This window comes from Geotrypetes seraphini, chromosome 7 (assembly GCF_902459505.1).
Source record: "Geotrypetes seraphini chromosome 7, aGeoSer1.1, whole genome shotgun sequence".
Lineage (NCBI taxonomy): Eukaryota > Metazoa > Chordata > Amphibia > Gymnophiona > Dermophiidae > Geotrypetes > Geotrypetes seraphini.
Window position 1 is genome coordinate 38,634,721 of NC_047090.1, and position 20,892 is coordinate 38,655,612.

Below are 20,892 nucleotides of genomic sequence, written 5' to 3' on the forward strand. Positions count from 1 at the left end.
AACCTTCCTCCCGAGCATATCTGCACCTGATCCAATCTGCGCATGCAAATGAGGGGAAACTGCATGCAAAGTAGGAAGGGCCTTGATTCACTAAACAAATTCAAGCACACCCACTGGGCTGGCCAATCCAAAAAAAGCAACTGCTGAGGACCAGTCGCTTGTACAAAAACCCTGATCTCTGCCGCCCTGCTCTCTGCCCCGACTCTCCTACTCTTGCTGCCCTGACTCCGTGGTTTTAACTCGTGGGTTTAAAGCGGGGCTGCACTAAGGTGTGTTCTGTTAAGTTCCAGAACACTCCACAGTGCAGCCCCGCTTTAAACCAGCGGGTTAAAACCATGGGCTCATGAAAGTAAAAAGTTTCCAGCTCTATGGTAAAAAAAGTTTCCAGCTCTGTAGTAAAAAAAAAAGTTTCCAGCTCTTCCTTGCGCAGAGAGCATGCGCAGACCATCTACAGCAGGGGTGTCAAAGTCCCTCCTCGAGGGCTGCAATCCAGTCGGGTTTTCAGGATTTCCCTAATGAACATGCATGAGATCTATTAGCATACAATGAAAGCAGTGCAAGCAAATAGATCTCATGCATATTCATTGGGGAAATCCTGAAAACCCGACTGGATTGTGGCCCTCGAGGAGGGACTTTGGCACCCCTGATCTACAGACAAAGAAGATGGTCTGCGCATTCGTCAGGATCGCTCTCCAGCGATCTGTGCGGTTGGTGGGAGGAAGTGCCTCCGATCGCCCCCATTTGCATGAGGACGTGTTGTGGATCAGTCGGCTGCCACAGATCGCCCACAGATCAGATAGGATCGGGAAGGTTAGTGAATCTAGGCCTATATAATCTGACGTAAACAACATTTTCTGAGGGCTGGAGATAGAGAGGGGAAGGTTGAGACTGTAAACGTAAATTGCTGAGTTGTGGGAAATATCTTTTAAAAAAGTAATATGAATCGGTATGTATTAGAAATGGAATGGAGATGAGTTTATAGTTAATGAAGAAAACATATCTGAGAACATTATTTTTCAACTGTATTTGTAAAATATATTTTCAAACCACTTAGAGTAATAAGAAAAAAATTGGCAGTTTTTTCAGATCCACTTTCTGTTCTCTTCCCTGCACTGTAATTTGAAGGGATTGTAGTTATACTCCAGAAGGACAGTGTTAAATTTCCCCGTTTCCGCAACCATATAAAGCAAGGCCTGCCAGCGCTCGTTGTTAAAGACATACAACATGATTTGGGAAAGGCATGCTTTATTTCTTCCCCCTTTTTTTTCCCATACATCCCAGCAACTGGGTTAAAAACCACAGCTCTCCAAAACCCAAAGCAAAAGATAGCTAAGGAAAGCAGTCTGTCACTTACAAGTCTTGCAGCAGCCTCCGTTAAACATCTGGACGATCCCGCCATTCTAGCAAGAGAACAAAAGAAGACGTACGCTCTTTAAAAACTTGTACCAGGCTCTGTGCTTTTTTTTCTGAAGAAATTCACTTGGGATTTGATTAGAGTTGCCAGATTTTATGATTGTAAAATCCGGACACCCTAGACCCACCCACTAGGCCTGCCCATCTCCACCCCAGTCCCGCCCTAGCTCTGCCCCCTGCCCGACGCGTTTGAGAGGAGGCTTTTCAAAACCCGGACAAAATGCCGGGTTTTGAAAATCCGTCCAGACCTCCCGGATATGTCCTCAAAAGGAAGACATGTCCGGGGAAATCCGGACCATCTGGTAACCCTAGATTTGATCTTCTGCCTTTCTGCGCTTACAATCAAAGCAGTTTACATATTATATACAGGTTCTTATTTTGTACCTGGGGCAATGGAGGGTTAATTAGGGTTACCAGACATCTGGATTTCCCCAGACATGTCCTCAAAAGGTGGTCTGGACAGCTTTTCAAAACCTGGCACTTTGTCTGGGATTAGGGCATTACAGGATGGGGGGATGGGCGGAACTGGGCAAGCCTGGGGACAGGTCTAGGGGTCATGGATTTTCCAATTGGAAAATCTGGCATCCCTAGGGTTAAGTGACTTGATCAGAGTCACAAGGAGCAGCAATGGGGATTGAACCCAGTTCCCAAGGTTCTTACACCACTATTAGGCTCCTCCTCCTCCAGCTCAAAAGGTACAATTATGGATAGCATCTCAGTGCAGACGGCGAACATGAACATTTCCCATAATGCAGAATACCAACCTTTAGGCATTCACTCTCATTAAAAGGAGGACAGACAACACTCGAGCCCATTATCATAGCTCCTACCGTAGTCTCTGTGCATTCAAATTTAGTGCAGTTAGAGAGCCATGTGCTTCCCACCTGTTAAAAAACAACAAAAAAAGACGTGGTTACAATATTTCTGGGAGAGTTACCCGATCTGAGGTGCCACTTTTGGGGGACTGTTTCTGTTCTCTGGATAGCAGCGCTCTTACCACAACTTGAGCTGGAGACATCGGGTGCCGAATCTTGGCGGGCACCCGCGGAGACAGACGCCCTGATGTCACTCGGGTCCTGCACTTGCGAGTTAAAAGTACGCTGCGACTGTCTGTCTTTGGAGAGTTACCCGATCTGAGGTGCCACTTTTGGGGGACTGTTTCTGTGCTCTAGATAGCAGCGCTCTTACCACAACTTGAGTTGGAGACATTGGGTGCCGAATCTCGGCGGGCACCCACGGAGACAGACGCCCTGACATCACTTGGGTCCTGCACTTGTGAGTGAAAAGGACACCGCGACTGCAGCGCGCGGACACAGGGTGCAGCCGCAGGGTGTGGTCAAAGGGGCATGCCCAAAGGGGCATGCCCTAAGGGGCACGCCAGGCCCCTTGGGAGCCCCTTGGAGACACTTGTAGGTATGAAATTTTGTTCGTAACAACCTGATGGGGAAAAGAAAAGGGAAGACAAAAGTTTCAACACCTGTAATGGTTGGTCCCATAGATAGTCACGTGGAGGGGCATAATCGAAAGGGATGTCTAAGTCCATTTACGTCCATCTCGCAAGTCGTCCAAAGTTAAAAAGAGCCTAAGACACATTTTCGAAAGATACGTCCAACTTTTTTTTACTTTCAAAAATTGTCTAATTATACGTCCTGCCAATCTGATCGTCCAAGCCACTAAATCGTCTATCTTTATACCACATTTCCATCCAAGTCCAAAACGCCTAGAACAAGCCCTGTTGGACATGGGAGGGGTCTGCAAAGTGATGGACTGCACACCCAGACATGCCACCTAAATAGAGGGGTACCTTACAGGGCACTGCTGTGAACTTCACAAAAAGGGTGCCATTGTTTCTCCTCACTACAGCTCCCTTATAGGTGACGGTGAGCCCCCCAAACCACCTCCAGAATCCCCTAGACCCACTTATCTACCACCCCAATAGCCCTTATGGCTGCAGGAGCCACTTATATGCCAGTACAAAAGGGTTTTGGGGGTGTATAGGGGAGTGCACATGTTTAAGTATCAATGCAGTGATTACAGGGGCTTATGGGCATGGGTCCTCCTCTCTATGGGTCCCTAGCCCACCCCCAAGATGACTTAAGCTGCCTATGGGCTGGACGACTAGGCTTTCCTATGCCAGGCGGCCAGGTGATGATGGTCTGGGGGTTGAAATTTAAAGTGGGCATGGGTCCTCCTCTTTATGTGTCCCTAGCCCACCCCAAGATGACTTAAGCTGCCTATGGGCTGGACGACTAGGCTTTCCTATGCCAGGCGGCCAGGTGATGATGGTCTGGGGGTTGAAATTTAAAGTTGTGAATAAAATTTTAAGGGGGTGGGGGGGGTTGGTGATCACTGGGGTAGTGTGTGAGGGTCTGTGTTATGTGTTTTCAGTGCTTATCTGGTGACTTTAGGTGGGTTTTTGTGACTTAGACCATGTTTTACATGGTCTAAGTCACAACGTCCAAGTTCCGTCTAGGCTCTGTTGTTAAACTTTTGGTTTTACATGCTGTACGACTAAGTTTAAGCCGGCCCACATCCCGCCCAACTTCCACCCTCGACACGCCTCCCAAAATGCCTCGTTTAGCTTTGGACGTTGAGCAGCACTATGAAGGCCTAGGTCATTTTTAAATACATCCAAAACCCAGTTTTATTATCGGCGCTTGGACGTTTTTGAGAAATGTTCGTCCAAGTGCTGACTTAGGCCGGTTTTTGGATGTTTTTCTCTTACAATTATGAGCCCTCTAGTGTCTATCAATGTCATTGGTCACAACCGGGGCGCTGATTCACTATCAAGGGCATCGCTCAGCCCCCTAGAAAGAACTCCCCCTCCTCCGCCCAATATTACTGTAGGTCTGGATCCCAAGATTGGTTCCAGTTCTCAAACTGTGGTATTATCGGAACAACCGGTATCTTCCTCATTAATTTATGAGGAGATGCCTAAAGCTATATCCTCTCAGGAGGAGGCTTCAGTTGTTCGAGAAACCTGAGATGAGCCACATGAAGTTTTCCTTAAAGATTTATGGCTGATAAATACTAGAGTGGAGGGGTTATTAATGTCAGTGGTGACTCAAAATGTTAAATTTTCAAAGGAAGTAGTAAATAAGTTGGAAAATGTTGATTTACATTTGAAGATTATGGAGAATGAATTATAACAACAGAGTCTCATGTATCTACATTACAAGCGGTATCTTCTTCAGCTGTTAAAGATTCACATATTTCCCATACTAGATTTGAGAAGATGGAAAACATTTTAAGGGCAAAAAATCTGCGTCTGGTCAATTTCCCCAAAACCCATTTATGGTCCCCAGAAATTCTGATTCGGAAATATTTTAAGGAAGTTCTGGGGTTGGCGGACACAGAGACATTGCCCATAACAAATTTATATTATATTCCACAGAAAAAGAAAAATCCTGCAGAATTAGGTGTAGACCAGTTGGAACAGATAGAGTTTGATTTAACTGGTTTCCTGGAAGACTCACAGGATATAATCCAAACTACTGATGACTTGTGCGAGAGAGATAGACAAATCTTTAATCATGAAAGCTTATTTTCAGAATAAGCTTATAAAATGTTGTGGAGATAATGTATTGATTTTTCCATATGTGGCCCAAGCTACACAATTAAAAAGGAAAGCCTTTTTAGTTTTGAAATCGAGGGTTTTGGCTTTGGGTGCCACATACTATTTAAAGTTCCCATGTATGTTCAAATTTTTATTGTTTCAACAGTAAACAAGCAAATACAGGAAGCAGAATCAGGCAGTATACAACAATGCAATCTCCCCCCCTCCCCATCCCTCCCCACCCCCCGAGTCCAGTGCCATAGCAAAATTAAGAGTTTGAGTCAAACTTAAAGATTCAGAAGTCTACTTCGAGCATGTGATGTAAAGTCCTGCCAGAAGTACTCCCAGGTCTGGCTAAATCTACGACCCGGTCCACAGTCCAGTTCTCCCACCTGTCTCCGCTCCAGCGTAGCGTGGATAATCATCAATGATCTCCATTGAGCATAAGAGGGGGGATCTCGGGACAACCAGTTAGTAAGAATGGCTTTCTTCCCCATCAAAAGCACTCTAGTGACGAATGCTGTCATTCCATTGGTAAAGAATGTGAATATGCATTTTGGGATTCTATGCAGCTGGAACAGTTTTTACAGCTTCATGAAACTATTAATGCTCCCATCTGACTTAATTATAGTTTGGAGTTCAGATTTATTTTGCACCATAAATAATTGATCTTTGATCATGATTATATTTGACTGTATTGTTTAATTAATATCAGGATATATTCTCCCGTTATGTGAACTAGAGAAGATAGTGGTTTCTCTTGTAAAGAATATTTCTTTAAATCTTTCCTTTCTTATTATTATTTTGTATAAATGATAATGTTTAAAATTGATAGATAAAAAAAAAAAAACAACAATATTTCTTTTCCACTCAAAAATATGTGAGGGGCAATTCTATAACTGTGACATCATGCAGGAGTTACGTACAGATCTGCCTTACTCTTTTCTTTAATGTGCATGCCTAAATTTCATAGCATGCAGCTCAAACGAGAGCTTGACCATGGGATGGACTTGTATGGGTCAGGGGTATTCCCAGAAATTAGGCGCAATATTATAGAATACCTGCATTTGCACGTCTGCCACCAGTTGGGCACAAGCATTTACACCAGCTTTTAGCAGGCATAGGGTTACCTGGTTTTACAGGAGCCATCGGACCAACGGTCGGCTCGGGGGCCCGTTCCAGCGGGGCACCCGACACTGTCTTCGCTCCTCCCCCATTCCAGCAGGGGAGAGCCGACGGAGGAGGGCTGCAGTCCGGCCATCGGACCAACGGTCGGCTCGGGGGCCTGTTCAAGCTGGACTTCAGTTTTGACTGTTTTGATTTTATTTTCACTTCTTTTTAGTTTATGATATATTTTTTAATCTCACTTATTGTTTTACCACTTATTTTGTTTTATTTTATCATTCAAATTTCATTTAAATTTCCCCAGAATTCTATTGCTTCAACGGTTCTCTCTCTGCATCTATTCTTATCTCCCCTCTTTTTAACCTTTCAAATTCCTTTAGATCATTGTAATCTTATTAGTATGTTTATTTTCTTATTTTTCTCCTTTATCTCTATTTTCTTTCTTTATTACTCTTCTAATTGTCATTTTTCCTGGTACTTTAGTTAGATTGTGAGCCTTCGGGACAGTAAGGGAATTTCTAAGTACCTATCTTACTTATAATTTTAATGCACCAATATATTCATTGTAACCCGTTCTGGGCTCTTTTGGGAGGATGGGCTAAAAAATCAAATAAATAAATAAATAAAATTCAAGAAGCCACTAAGCGCCGAGCAGCAGCACCATAGCGCACTCCTGCTCGATACCACAAAGTGGCTGAAGCCAGAACTCGCAGCAACGACCGACCGACCAGGTTAGCAGTGGGGCAGGAGCCCGGAAAGCTCGCTCCTGCCCACTACACCTTTAGACCACCAGGGATTCCAGTGGCAGAGGTAAAATGGACAGGGCAGGGAGGGGGGACAGGGTGCAGAGCCTGGAAGGGAGGGATGAAAGGAGGCTGTGTGCAGTGCTTGATAAAGAGGGGGCTGGGTGCAGAGCCTGACAGGGGAGGGAGGGGGAGCTGGGTGCAGATCCTGGCAGGGCAGGACACTTAAACATTAAGCCGCCCGACTTCTATTCGAGTCAACCATTTTTCCTCCTTTTGAGGGGGGAAAATGGGGGTCTCAACTTATATTTGGATCGGCTTATATTTGAGTATATACAGCTTTAATGTGCACACCACATAGGATTCACTGTGTGATCTATTAGAACGGAACTTATATAAAGCCAGTGCAAGAAGGTTCAACGAATATAATAATTGACAGGGAAGTAGAGGGAATTGGAATAATTGACTTTAAGCAAACACTGGCTTAATTGCATCGGATATGTCATATTACCAGATACCATATCAAACGGTTCTTTTCATTACAGAATTTCAACCAGTTTCAGTCCATTAAAGCATTCTTTTCAAATATTATTCAGTTGCTTACCTGATATATAGACACAGTTCCATTTTCATCATAAAATGCGCAGGATACATTTTTGCAGGTGCCACAGCAAATATAGTGATCAGAAGAAGGAATATATACTTGATGCTGTGAATGAGGAAAAAAGTTATATTGAGAACCCTAGAAATGAGAAAGGCAAGAGATCTTTACTTGTATGGATATAGACCAGGGGTCTCAAAGTCCCTCCTTGAGGGCCGCAATCCAGTCGGGCTTTCAGGATTTCCCCAATGAATATGCATGAGATCTATGTGCATGCACTGCATTCAATGCATATTCATTGGGGAAATCCTGAAAACCCGACTGGATTGCAGCCCTCAAGGAAGGACTTTGAGATCCCCATTATAGACGGTATCGACTTCTAATTACCTTTCGTACAATTTTATAAGTGGAGAGAGCAATTTTCAGTAGGTTGCCAATTTTCCAATCCCTTGAGTAGCTTGTACTTACAGACCGGGTGGGAAATCTTCAAAATGATGCATATCATTTTTCTTTTGAAAATTCACATTGGAGGATATCCGTGTCCTCTATTACCCTTGTTCTACACCAGGTTCCCTAATGTCAAAAACCTTTTGCGTGCTTAAATTTATTTATTTATTTCCATTTCTATCCCGTCCTCTTGGAGGCTCAGAACGAGTTACAAAAAGACATTCACAGTGAATTAAGGACATGACTGGTCATAAAACATGGAGTACACAGGAGGAATGCAAACGAGGAGTCAGCTGCTCTTTGGAATGTCATCATTGTTAGAAAGAGCCCAGTTAGAAATTCATTAAACAAAGTGAGCATCAAAGCCTCAGGTACAGACTCCTGTATAAGCAGAAATATCAAAGTGTAGTTGGTTAATATCCGCTCTGAAAACACTCCTCCCAAATCTTATTGTATATGGGTCCAGCATGAACTGCACGTTTCTCTTTCAAATTTAGCGCCCAAGCAAAGGTATTTGCAATCCACTTTTGTCAGGAAGAGAAACAAAATCTCGATAAGGTCCTTGTTTCGTGGACACCTCCATGGCTTCAGAAGAAAAGGATACTGTGACAGCACAGTGGCATTTCACCAGAGGGAGCCTGTGCAGTGGAGCAGTGAGTCTAGCTAATTTGCATGAGAGCTGCAAGTGCTGCTGGGAGCTGTCCACTCACCCTGAAAAGAACAGCTCCCAGTACAGACAGCTTAGAAGGCACTAAGCTCATTTGGAGCTGGGTGACCCTTAAGAGGAGGAATGCTGGCCTCTGGCCTAACTCCCGGTAAGCCCTTAAAGCCATTGCTGTCCGTTGCTGATAGGGGGCCCAGTGCAGTGGAATACAGTGGTCAGGCTGACTGGTCCAGACATGGGGGACTGGTGCAGTGGAGAATGGAAGCCCGGTGATGGGAGGGTCTGTGGGGACCTATATACCAGCAAAGAGATCCCAGGGAGAGATCTGACCCTGTGGTGAAATATGATGGTGGGAGAAAAAGAGCTAGAGACACCAGTGGTGGGAGGGTCCACAGGGACCTAAGGAAGAGCAAAATGATGATTCGTAACGGAGCACTTACCGCCTCACACTGCTTAGAGCAGTTTATAGTCGAAATCTCCATGGCACGATATCCAGTGATCGGGTCCAGGTCTCGTAAGCACTGTACAGAGTAGCAGAGATCTTCTTCCAGGTACTGAATCATGGACTGACCAGGATTCAGTACAGTTATGTCCCGAAACACACAAACTGCATCTTTTTCTTTAACAAAAAGGGGGAAAAAAGTCAGTGCTAAAGAAAAGAATGAGAGGGGAAGGAATAAACTAGTTAGAGGCCATTAAGACTTACCCCTCCCCCCCCTATTACTAAACCGCAATAGTGGTTATTAACGCAGGGAGTCGCGCCGGATGCTCCGCGCTGCTCCCGATGCTCATAGAGTTCCTACGAGCATCGGGAGCAGCGCGGAGCATTCAGCGCGACTCCCTGCGTTAATAACTGCTATCGCGGTTTAGTAAAAGGGAGGGTTTTAATGCGCAGTTAGCACACACATTAATATACCTGTTTGGGCAAGTGCTAATCATACATTTTTTTAAAAAAATTTTCAGGAAGGGGTGTGGCATGGGCAGAGAATGGGTGTGCCAGTGTTATCCAGTTAGCACATTCTGATTGGCACACACTAACAGGATAACATGGATTTAATTCAGGCATCCGGACAGTCCTCTAAAAAGAGGACATGTCCGGGTCTTCCTGGACGTGTGGTACTTCTAATATTACACTATCTAATAATATATATTAATTAATACATAAAGAAAAAGGAAAGAAAAATAAATTACCACAGATGTGCTTGGTGCAGCCACAGGCGCTGTTAAAATTAGGGACTATCCTTCGAACTTCTCCCTGTTTACCATATATTGAAGAGAACATTAAAACTAAGAAAGTAATGCCAAAGTGCACATGTATAACATCCCACATACTATGCCAATTGCTGAAACAAATCTTTAAAAGCCCCCATCTACCATTTGGTGATCGTAAGCTGTTTGTACTCTTATGGATGTTACTAGTGATAGGCAGGAAGGTCAGCTTGCGTCGATGCTCTTGACAAAAGCGTAATCTAACAGGCTAAGCCTCTTCCTTCCACAGAGAAATCCTCTCCTGTGCTAGAGAGGCACACCGGCCCGGAAAGCGAGAATGAGCCGACTGTGGTTGTAGGCCGTCATAAATGAACCAGTCTTATCGGTAATGCTTTGATGTTTGTAGGTTAAACGCAGACGTCAAGTGGTTGCTGTTAGTGCTGGAGGAGTGTTTGCAGATTTGGAGACTCTTTCGCAAAACCGGCCTAAGAAATATTTGAAAAGGCTGGAGCGCTTGAAACCAAGTAGGCCCCCCTCAAGTAGGCCTCCCAAGTAGGCCACACGGTACAGTGGCATTGTAAGGGAGGGGGCGGTCTTCCCCAGACGCCATCTTGCTCAGAGCGCCGGCACTCCTCCTCCGCTCCGCCCCCCTTCTCACTCCTCCCCCTGCCTTGCCCGCCCCGTTCCTTTTTAACATCAGCACAAGCAGCCACCAACTTGCCAACATCACTTCTGGGACCTGCGCCTAGGAAGTCACGTCAGAGAGGGCATCGAAGCCGACGCGGCCAGTAAGTTAGTGGCGGCTCACGCTGAAGTTATAAAGGTATAGAGAAGGAGCATGCGAGTGGCAGAGGGGGAGGGAAGAGGGCGTGATAATTGAAAATGCCATTAAAAGCCAATTAAAGAACGATCAAAAATGATCAATTAAAGTTCTGCATGGAAATTGACATGGTCAGTAGGCACCTAAAAGTAGGCATGGTTAGGGGAGGAAAATAGGTGTACAGTACTCCCCCGATATTCGGGGGAGGGGGGTTCCATTCTAAGAACCCTCGTGAATTTTGAAAAACCGCAAATGCAGTTTTTCGCCTGTCAAAAGGCAGGGGAGGCAGGAGAGGGCAGCTGGAGCGCCGGCAAGTGAAAAAAAATCGCTCGCGGTCTGCTCCAACCGTCTCTTCCTGTAGTAAAGTCGGGCTACACCAATCAGGAGCTGATTTGACACACGGCTCCTGATTGGTGTAGCCCGACTTTACTACAGGAAGAGGCGGTCGGAGCAGTCCATGATTCGCAAACCGCAAATTCGCGGGGGAACACTGTCGTATGACTTAGGCTTCTGCGTTAAGCACCAGTAAATTAGATCAGGAAAACCCTGACCTAATATAACAGCACTTTACAATGTGATGCATACGAGCACATAAGTCCAGTTAGGTGCCGCTAGGCACAATTCTATAAACGACGCCTAGTGATTGACTGACAACCGTACCGAATACTGGCCAGCCGTTAGGGCGCCGTTTGTAAAATCAGGCCCTTCTCCTACATGGGCTGACTAATGACCCAAAGCTGCTTCTCCGAAGGTCCCTCTTCATCTGTCTCTGCATAAAGAAAGTTCATACTTAGACTAAAGATGGGCAAATGCCAGACTCGCAATGGTCCAAAATTGCAACAACCTCTTTACGACACATTTTTCTAAAATGTATATTCCACCTGTCCTAACAGAAGCTATTACAAGGTACAAACATATTTGCAATCTTAGGGCCCTTTTTTCAAAGCCGTGGTGGCAATGCTGCCACGGTAAATGCACCGAAGCCCATTCCATCCTTATGAGCATCAGAGCATTTACCGCATCGAACCCGCGCTATCAGGCTTTGTAGAAGAGGGGTTTTAATGGTAAGCCCTCCAGGGACGGTAAAAATACCTACTGTGCCTGAACGTAAAATGAAAAACACGAGGGCAAACCCAGCCAGTGAAGGTGTCCGAGTAGCACTTTTACTGAAGCTCATGTATCGTAACTTCATTTGCTCATGTATTGTAACACCATTACCGAAGCTCAGGTATTGTAATATCATTATAGAAGCTCACAAATTGTACCTCATGTATCGTAACACCATTACTAGAAGCTCATGTAAACCACTGTGAACTGATTACCCAGTCATTATTAGCGGTATAAAAGCTTTCAATAAACAATGTCATTCGCTTTGCTTGCACTTGTTGTATGTGTAGGGTGTGTGTGAGCTTTTATTTTAGAGCATCTGTTTATTTCCTTTCCTATAGTGCGATGGAGGTTTTTTTTCTGTTTATTGAATTTTAGGCCCTCTATTACTAAGGTGCACTAAATCAACACGTGCACTAACTGCTAATGCGTCCATAGGATAATATGCAGACGTTAGCTTGATTAGCGCACGCTAAGAAGTATAGCGCACCTTAGTAAAAGAGGGAGTTAGTTTGATGAACCGCTTTGGTCTTATATTAGGTAAGACGGTATAGTAAGTGAATGAATAAAGGGAGCAAAATCCCTTCCCTCCCCTTCCTCCAAATGATGCTTGCCTTTTGTCTGCATGTTCTTTAAATCAGCGCTCCCACTGTACATTCATGGAAAATGCAAATGTATTTTAAGACACCCTTACGCATATTTTACAAAAGACTCCGCATTCATCAGAGCCATTTGTAAAATACTTGATGAACTGTGAAAATCCTGAACTGATGAACTGTGAAAATCCTGAACTGGTCCTCAGTGTTCTATGCCAGTGTTCTTCAACCTTTTTACACCTATGGACCGGCAGAAATAAAAGAATTTATTTGTGGACCGGCATCGGTCCGCAGACCGGCAGTTGAAGACCATTGGGCTAAGTCGTGGGCCAGACCCCGCCCATCTCTACCCAATCTCCACCCCAGACCTCGCCCCCATAATAGTACTAATTGTAAACTATTTTTTCCATTCATTTTTCATAGATACACACAATATAATCTTATTAACAACACATAATGGTTAACCACAAAATTAAACTATAGAAAGCACACTGACAGCAGATGCAAATTCTCAAAAATGACATAATTCAATAACTAAATTCAAAAATAAAATCATTCCCCCTGACCTTTATTGTCTCCCTCCATGTTATGCCTTACCTTCTGGCCTGCTCCCGCCTGGCCATTTTATGCCGCCCCCGGTGTTATCTTCAGGCCGGCTCCCTCTTCCTCACTGATACAGGGCATAAAGCTGTGGGCAGCGGCTCCTTGTGCGTCCCGCGTCTCATCTGGAAGCCAAGGCTTCCGGTCCAGGCCAGGACGCATGTAGGAGCCACTGCCCGTGGCTTTGTGCACGGAATCAGTGAGGAAGATGGAGCTGGCTCGAAGATAACGCCGCATCAATCACACCGTGGACTGACGGTTGAAGAACACTGTTTTGGGCCTGATACACGTGCCGGCCCTGTGGACCGACAGGAAATTTCTGTGGACCGGCACTGGTCCACGGACCGGTGGTTGAAGAACACTGTTCTATGCAATATAGGGCTTAGAAATAACTTTTTTATGACAACCCCCTCCCAAAGCCTCCCAAACCAATATTTCAGGAGAGACGGGAGCAAGTGGATCTTGCTCCTGCCTCCAACGCTGCCATCTTCAAAATGGTGGCATCCTGCCCCTTGCTCAGTATATCCTAGGATATACCATGCAGGGTAGGGAACTGCAACAGAGGCAGGAGTAAGTTGAGGAGTGGGATGGGACGAGTCATCGCGGCTGTTTCTCTATAGGACATCTCAGCATGGCTGCGATGAAACAACCACAATGAATTGTCCCATTAAGTTTTCTTCACTCAGTAGCAAGGCAGACTGCCCTAACTACGCTAATCGCTCACACCCCCATGCCCCAGAGCAGAACAACATAATTGTGTTATTATCCTCAAGCCTTGCAGCGATAACAACCCAACAACAAAAAGAAAGACATTAGTCTTACATTATAATTTGCACGCTTCCAAAATTACATGCTCGAGCTCACAGTCCCAGCAGCAGCAAAGGAAGAAGGAAGGAAATGTAGGACAAAGCGGTGTCACACTCGCCTGCCTTCTACCTTCTCTTGAGATGCCCAGCCCCAAAGCTTGGAGGTCTAATTTGGGGAAAGGGGATACCACCACCACCAAATGTTGACTCGTCCTAGTCCTTGACCCATTGAGGGGTCGGTCATATTGAATTGTATCGGGGAGATGAAAAGTGGGAGATCACTAGACTAGGGAAGGATGGTTGGGTTGCAGTGAGAGAGAAGGGGTGACACTAGATACCCACTCCTCTCAACCAATGCCGCACCTGTCACAAAATTTCCAGTGCACAATGTATGGGAAAAACTTATTTTCCTCGTATGGCCGCAGGACAGCTAATGACTTCATTAGCACGCATTTAAATTTATGTTAATGCGGTCTGTGTAAGGGTTTCCATGCGAGTTAACACCTGTGTCGCAACCCTACCCGTCTCGCTGTCCCACATTAACCATGTGGGGAGTTTTCTGCTTGAGCCCCCACTCTTTACAAGCAGTCAGAGAAAGGCCGTAGCTGTACCATGAGAGTTTGAATGGAAATACAGTAAAACCTTGGATTGCAAGTAACTTGGTTTGCAAGCGTTTTGTAAGACAAGCAAAACATTTTAATAAATTTTAACTTGATATACAAGCAATGTTTTGGCAATACATGTACATACAATATACATACATCACAACCGAGCCGATGGTTTTTCTCTCTCTGACGCTGCAAGAGTGGAGTGACTGTTCTATACGAGCGAGGTCTTACAATACAAGTACGTATAGTATTTTGTATTAAAGTTTTTGGGTTGTGGAACGAATCGTCTGAGTTTCCATTATTTCCTATGGGGAAATTTGCTTCGATATACAAGTGCTTTGGATTACAAGCAAGCTTCTGGAACGAATTATGCTCACAAACCAAGGTTTCACTGTATTCTGGTCAGTGTACAGACCGCAATGCTGATCTCAGAAATTGAGAAAATAGGAGGAAAAGAACATGAAACTTGTAGTGCATTTCTCTTACCACTTTACAGGCTGAGAGAGTCATGTTTTCACAACTACATTCTATGAAGAAATCAAAAAAGGTACAATGAGTTTTTGGACAATATAAGAAAGAAATAACAGGCAGAAGAAAGACCAGAGAAAGCTAAAATATTAATAATACCACAATGCCAGTCTGGACAGCACTGTTCAGGGACTTTTCTTTTCACCAGCGTTGTATCAGCCGGACAGTCGACTCGAGGCACGGAGCATAAGTTCTCGTCGCAAACTAAAAGAGGGCAAATGGTAGGCGTTGAAAGGATAACCTGTTAAATGCAACTGCGAAGAGACAATTCTTGCTGTAGGTAGAACAAAGATGTCTAAGGAAACAGGCTTCCTTCGTTTCATTTCAAAACCAAGCAAGCAACGAAAGTCCGGGTTTATCGCATTTTGTTTCAATGCACGTTTAGCTCACTCTGAAGATTAAGGGCTTCTTTTACGAAGCCGCGGTAGCGGTTTAATGCACGTAATAGTGCGCACTAAACCACCAGACGTGCTAGCCGCTACCGCCTCCTCTTGAGCAGTAGTAGTTTTTCGGCTAGCGAAGGGGTAGCGCGCGATTAAAAGTGGCGCACGCTAAAGTCGCTAACGCGGCTTCGTGAAAGGAGCCCTAACTTTATAAAGAGTGCCTAGGTTGGAAAGGATATGCTTATGTTATTATATTACTAAAAATAGAACCCTAGGGGGTAAATATTCAGCTTGCCAGCGGTATTCCTGGATATTCAGTGGTAGGCCATGTTCAAGTTTTGGCACTGAATATCCGGTTAATACAGCATCAGCTGACGCGTGGCCAGTTAAAAATAACCAGCCATGGGTTACCACATAATGACAGGACTGTGTTTCATTCATTCCCATTTAATCTATTTTTTTTTATTTATTTTATTCCCATTTCTTATATACCGCTTCTATCTATGCGCTTATTCTGGCTGGCTAAGTGCTGAATCTCGGTATTTAGGGGGGGAAATTCCTCAGCGGGTGCTATACGATTTACTTTGGCGCTAATCACACTAGTGGGCGCTAATGATTAGTGCGAGGACCGGAATTGCCTATCCCTGGTATAGACAGAACATCATTGGCCTTTGAAAGAATGGATTGCTTCAGACATTTTTCACTTAAAAAGTCTCTTACCGCAGTAGTAGTGAGGGCAACAGTAATGAGTTGTATTCAGATCCACAGTGAGGATTTCCCCTACACTGCACAGTGGAATAGGCTCAATACAGGATTCACAGACTGGGCACAGAAAAAAAAAGTGTTAATTACAAGCTCTTCACAACAAAAAATACAATTTAAAAACATACATAATAACATTAAAAACCAATACATGCAATTACATCATCCTACAAAACAAAAAAATAAACAACACAAAAAAATAAAACAAAACCATAATACAATTTTTTTAAAATTCTCTCTTCAATATCACAACAAACTCAACATAATAACCGTACTAAATTAAAATGTCTATAAATACTCTCTCTCAAATAAAAATGTCTTTACACACTTCCTGAACTGTAACATGCTAGTATTCCTGCATCTTCAACTAGAATCCTTATTTGTAAAATTCAAAACAAGGCTTAAAACTTACTGAGCGCATCCCGCAGTGGTGCCTTTTTAATCGATGGTAAACACACACTACTGCTTACCACAGCTTAGTAAAAGGACCCCAAAGTGACTTATTAACAAGTAACAAGAAACAACTTTGACCTGAGGGTATCCCTCTCAATGAAGCATTGTCCAAAGCCAGAAGCGAAGTCAGGGTGAGCGGTTCCCGCGCCAGTGGCACCTCTCTCCTGCCTTCTTCCCCCCCCTGCTATATGCATGCCTCCTTCCTTTTCCCTTTTTTACTTCTCTGGTATGAGCAGTGTGTTCATGTTGGTGTCGGCATGCCCTTTGATATCACTTCCTAGACACGGAACTGATGCGGGCAGCAGCCTCATGGGGGCGGGCAGCCTTGTGGGGAAGTAAAAAAGATATGGAGGAAGGCAAAGGGCATGTGCGCGCAGCAAGGAATTGAAAGGAGGAGGGGTGCTGTGTGCCCTTAGGAAGACCGTCCCCCCCTTACCCCCTGCCCCCCCTCCCTCACTACACCACTGCCCAAAGCTTTGGTGCTAGCTTTATAAGAGGAAAACAATATTTTCTTACCGCAGAGATAGGAGAAACAACAAGGATCGCTCAGTCTAGTTTCAACTATAAACTGATCCTCTCGGCACTCCGGACGCGAAGCAGTGGGGCAGGCCGTAGGGTCACATTCTATCCAAATAGAAAGAAATATGTGTTATCCAAGATATTCATGTGGCATTAAAACAAAAGATTTTTTTAAAAATAGAATGGTCCCGTATAATGGCTTCAGCAGATAGTAACATACTAACATTGTAAATGACAGCAGATAAAGACCCAAACGGTCCATCCTGTCTGCCCATAAGTTATACCCATTAAAAATACATGATTAGATTAACTTGTCTCTTCTTTGATATTTCTGAGCTGTAGATTGTAAAGTCTGGCATTGTCTTAGGTTCTGAATGCCATCTAGTCAAACCATTGTGACATCACTGATGAGTTTGGCTCTTAAGCATTGGTGGAATGAGGCATTATGACATCACAATCTCAGCTCTGGAATGTTGCTACTCTTTTTGGGTTTCTGCCAGGTAACATAGTAACATAGTAAATGACGGCAGATAAAGACCTGAACGGTCCAACTTGTCTCTTCTTTGATATTATTGGAAAATAGACTATAAAGTCCACCTAGTATTATCCTAAGTTCCAAATGCTGAAGTTGCCATCCAACAGCTCACTCCAGCCTATCCAACCATCCTGGTTGCAGGATATCTACCGTAAAGTCTGTCTAGTAAGTTAGTGGAGTTCCCTTTGATGCCCTCCCCAGACCATCCTACACCAAATCACCACATATGGGTCACAGACTGTGCAAGTCTGTCCAGTACCGGCCATAGTTCTTTAATTTACACCCTTCGTTTTCTATTTTTACCCCACACATTTTTGAATTCCATCACCGTTTTCCTCTCCACCACTTCCCTCAGGAGGGCATTCCAGGCATCTACCATGGCATCTACCATGAAGAAGAATTTCCTAACATTGCTCCTAAGTCTTCCTCCCTATAACTTCAAATTATGCCCTAGAGTCCCATGCCCATCGAGTCCACCCAGTTGCCCCCTTGCCTATCACGTCAATGCGGTCTAATATACATTTACAAATGTATTTATTTTTAAATGGAAGGGAAATAATTTAAGTGAAACAAACAAGATTTATGCACCAACTTAAAAAAAAAAAAATCGTAGACAGCAAATTGTAGGAAGTTACTTTTTCTATGCGGTGTATAACTAAAATGTGGAACCTGTTGGCAGAAGAAGTGGTCAAGATGACCAACACGGCAAGATTCAAAAGAGGTTTGGACAAATTATTAAGCCAGTTGACTTGGGAGAACCTTTTTAGGGATCCGAAGGGTACTTGTGAGTCAGACTGGCCGCTGTTAAAGGTGGACTAGATGGACCTTGGTCTGCTATTAAAAAGATCAGTGGTTCTCATCATAAAGCATGTGGAGAGACGTAAAAATCTCAATAAGTATACTTTGGAGCAGTGGCGTAGCAAGGGGGGGAGGGGGGGTGGTCTGCACCAGGGGCCATCTTGCTCAGGGCACTGGCATCCCTCCTCCTCTCCTCCCCCCTTCCTCCTCCTCCCTCTGCCGTGTGTGTGCCCCTTCCCTTCCCCTATACCTTTTAAACTTTGGCGTGAGCAGCCACCAACATGCTGCCCGCGTCGGCTTCGGTGCTCTGTCTGATGTCACTTCCAGGACCCAGGTCAGAGAGGGCGCCGAAGCCGACGTGGGCGGTAAGTTGGTAGTAGCTTGTGCTGAAGTTAAAAAGGTATGGGGAAGGGGCGTGCATGCACAGCAGGGGAGGGGCGCAGCTCACCCTCACTATGCCACTGCTTTGGAGGAAAGATGGCAGAAGGGAGATATGATAGAGACATTTACATATCTTCATGGCATAAATGCATAGGGGGCAAGTCTTTTTCAGCGGAAATAAAGTTCAGGAATGAGGGGGAAAGGGGATAGAGCTTGGAGCAATCTAAGAAAATACTGGCGTGGATGCGTGGCATGGCCCCCTAGTGGAGGTGATAGATATAAACACTTTTTAAAGAATTCAAAAAAGCATGGGGCAAACACACAGAATCTCTATGGGAGAGGACAGGATAGTATAGATAGACCAGTGTATCGCAAACTGTGCGTCCGGGCAGATTCCAGGTTTGCCATGAGATGCCAGTGAGGAGGAGAGGCGCCAGCACCCGCTGACTGCTTAGATGTGCCTCTCACTGCGAGAGGCACATCCTATAGTCAAGTCAGCCGGTGCCTGCACCTCTCCGCCGCCTCTGCTCCTTCTCCACACCTCTCCTTCTGGAGCACACACCACACACCACCACCGGCAGTATAGGTGGCTCAGGGCCACTGCTGGAGGGCATCCGCAAATGCGTGGACGTCGATATGTCAGTGTACAGTAACATGTGTGTACAGTGCATACTTGTGATGCGTGTGTACTCTATGTACTTGTGAGACCTCGAGGCGTCCGAGAAAGTGCAGAAACAACGTGACGGTATATTAATATAAACTTGGAAGCACCATGGAAATGGTGCATTTATGGCCAAGTAGAAAAGATGGCTGTTGCTACTTTTGTGGCCTCTGTGGTCAATGAATGGCGCCAAGGGCGTGCCTCAGAGGAGGCAGTCTTTGAGCTGGCAAGGATAGTTTCAGCCTCCTGGCCATGCACTCTGAGAAAAGGAACGTAGCAAGGTCTGTTGGGAATAAACCAAAATGAAAGGGCAAAAAGAACTCAAAATTAAGATATGCAGTAGCAGAATGGATGAAGCAGCTTTCCCTATCGTAACCTTTTCCATTAAATCGCCCACCCCCATCTCTTCCGTTCCACTTACCACACTGATATTGTGGACAGCAAGAGTGAGGGCTGTAGTTTGCAAACAGCTTCTTCCCATGTAGGCATGATGGTACATCATATTCACACGACGACATGTTACATTCTGCAAAAGAATAAACAGCAATAACCGTAATATAAAGAAATAAAACAAAGACATAGAGGAAATAAGGCGGTACTTTTTTTTTATTGGACTAACAATGCATTTATTGGTTAGCTTTCGAAGGTAACCCTTCTTCTTCAGATCATAAATGAGCAAATGCTGACAAATATCAGTATATATAAGTGAAACATCAAGGCAGTCCAATGACAGTTTCACAGGAAGAGGGAGGGATGGACCAGGTGAGAAACTGGGAGGGTTGGGTAGATGAGAGATCCAAGAACATAAGACCTTCGACATCAAAATGATAAAACATTTTTACATCCACCAAACAGGATTCACTAACCTGCCCGATTGGGCCCGATCAGGGCAGGTCCGACGAATTCAGGAAACTCCAACATGCAGATGAGGGCAATCGGAGGAACGCCCCCATCTGTAGGCACGGATCGCACTATAGCTATCCCCGCACATGTGCGGACCATCTATAGATGGTCTGAGCATGCGCGGGACCTCCGGGTCGTCGGAGTTGTTTTTTTGGGGGGGGGGGTTCTTCTATTTTTTTTAAAAGTGCTGGACCTCGATCGAGGAACTTTTGGGAGCCCGTGGTTTTAACCCGCTTAAGCCCGCGGGTTAAAACCACGGGCTTGCAGTGCGGGGAAGGGTGGGAGAGTTGGGTCAGGCAAGCTGGCAGGGTGTTCGGTATAGGATGGCTGCATAGGCTGCGGGGTAAGGATCGAGCTGTGGCTTCCCCATGCCCGGTAGAAGGATATAGGTGAGCGGGGGCTGCAGCCCGGGGCCCAGCCAGGGGGCCCAGTTACAGGGGGATCATGTAGCCTGGATTGCCTGGAGACGGGTGCGAATGGGTATGCCTGTGGCTCCCGGCAGCCGCGGCCTTGTTCATGGCAGGCAGGCATGTTCGGGGCAGCAGGAGATCAGGGCTGACAGGGTAGAGAGCAGAGCTGCAGAAGGCAGGACAGTTGCAAAGGGCTTCAGTGACTGGTCCTCAGAAGTCGCTTTTATTTTGATCGGCCAGCCCAGTCGGTTTTGCAGGGTTTTG

The 20,892-nt window shown here is 45.1% G+C and overlaps 1 protein-coding gene across 3 annotated transcripts in view; it reads right to left on the bottom strand.

The window, feature by feature from the left end:
• OTOGL (otogelin like) overlaps positions 1–20,892 on the bottom strand; it is a 197,852-nt gene that overhangs the window by 11,934 nt on the left and 165,026 nt on the right. For 2 of the 3 annotated variants that reach the window (XM_033952626.1, XM_033952624.1), the window contains exons 46-55: positions 19,737–19,841; positions 16,938–17,045; positions 15,927–16,028; positions 14,923–15,027; positions 14,782–14,822; positions 9,741–9,804; positions 8,990–9,168; positions 7,442–7,546; positions 2,178–2,297; positions 1,355–1,400 (exon numbers count right to left, since the gene is read on the bottom strand). In XM_033952626.1, the coding sequence (XP_033808517.1) occupies positions 1,355–1,400; positions 2,178–2,297; positions 7,442–7,546; positions 8,990–9,168; positions 9,741–9,804; positions 14,782–14,822; positions 14,923–15,027; positions 15,927–16,028; positions 16,938–17,045; positions 19,737–19,841 (975 nt within the window). The remainder of the gene's footprint in view (positions 1–1,354; positions 1,401–2,177; positions 2,298–7,441; positions 7,547–8,989; positions 9,169–9,740; positions 9,805–14,781; positions 14,823–14,922; positions 15,028–15,926; positions 16,029–16,937; positions 17,046–19,736; positions 19,842–20,892) is intronic. The other variant, XM_033952625.1, reaches the window with a different exon arrangement.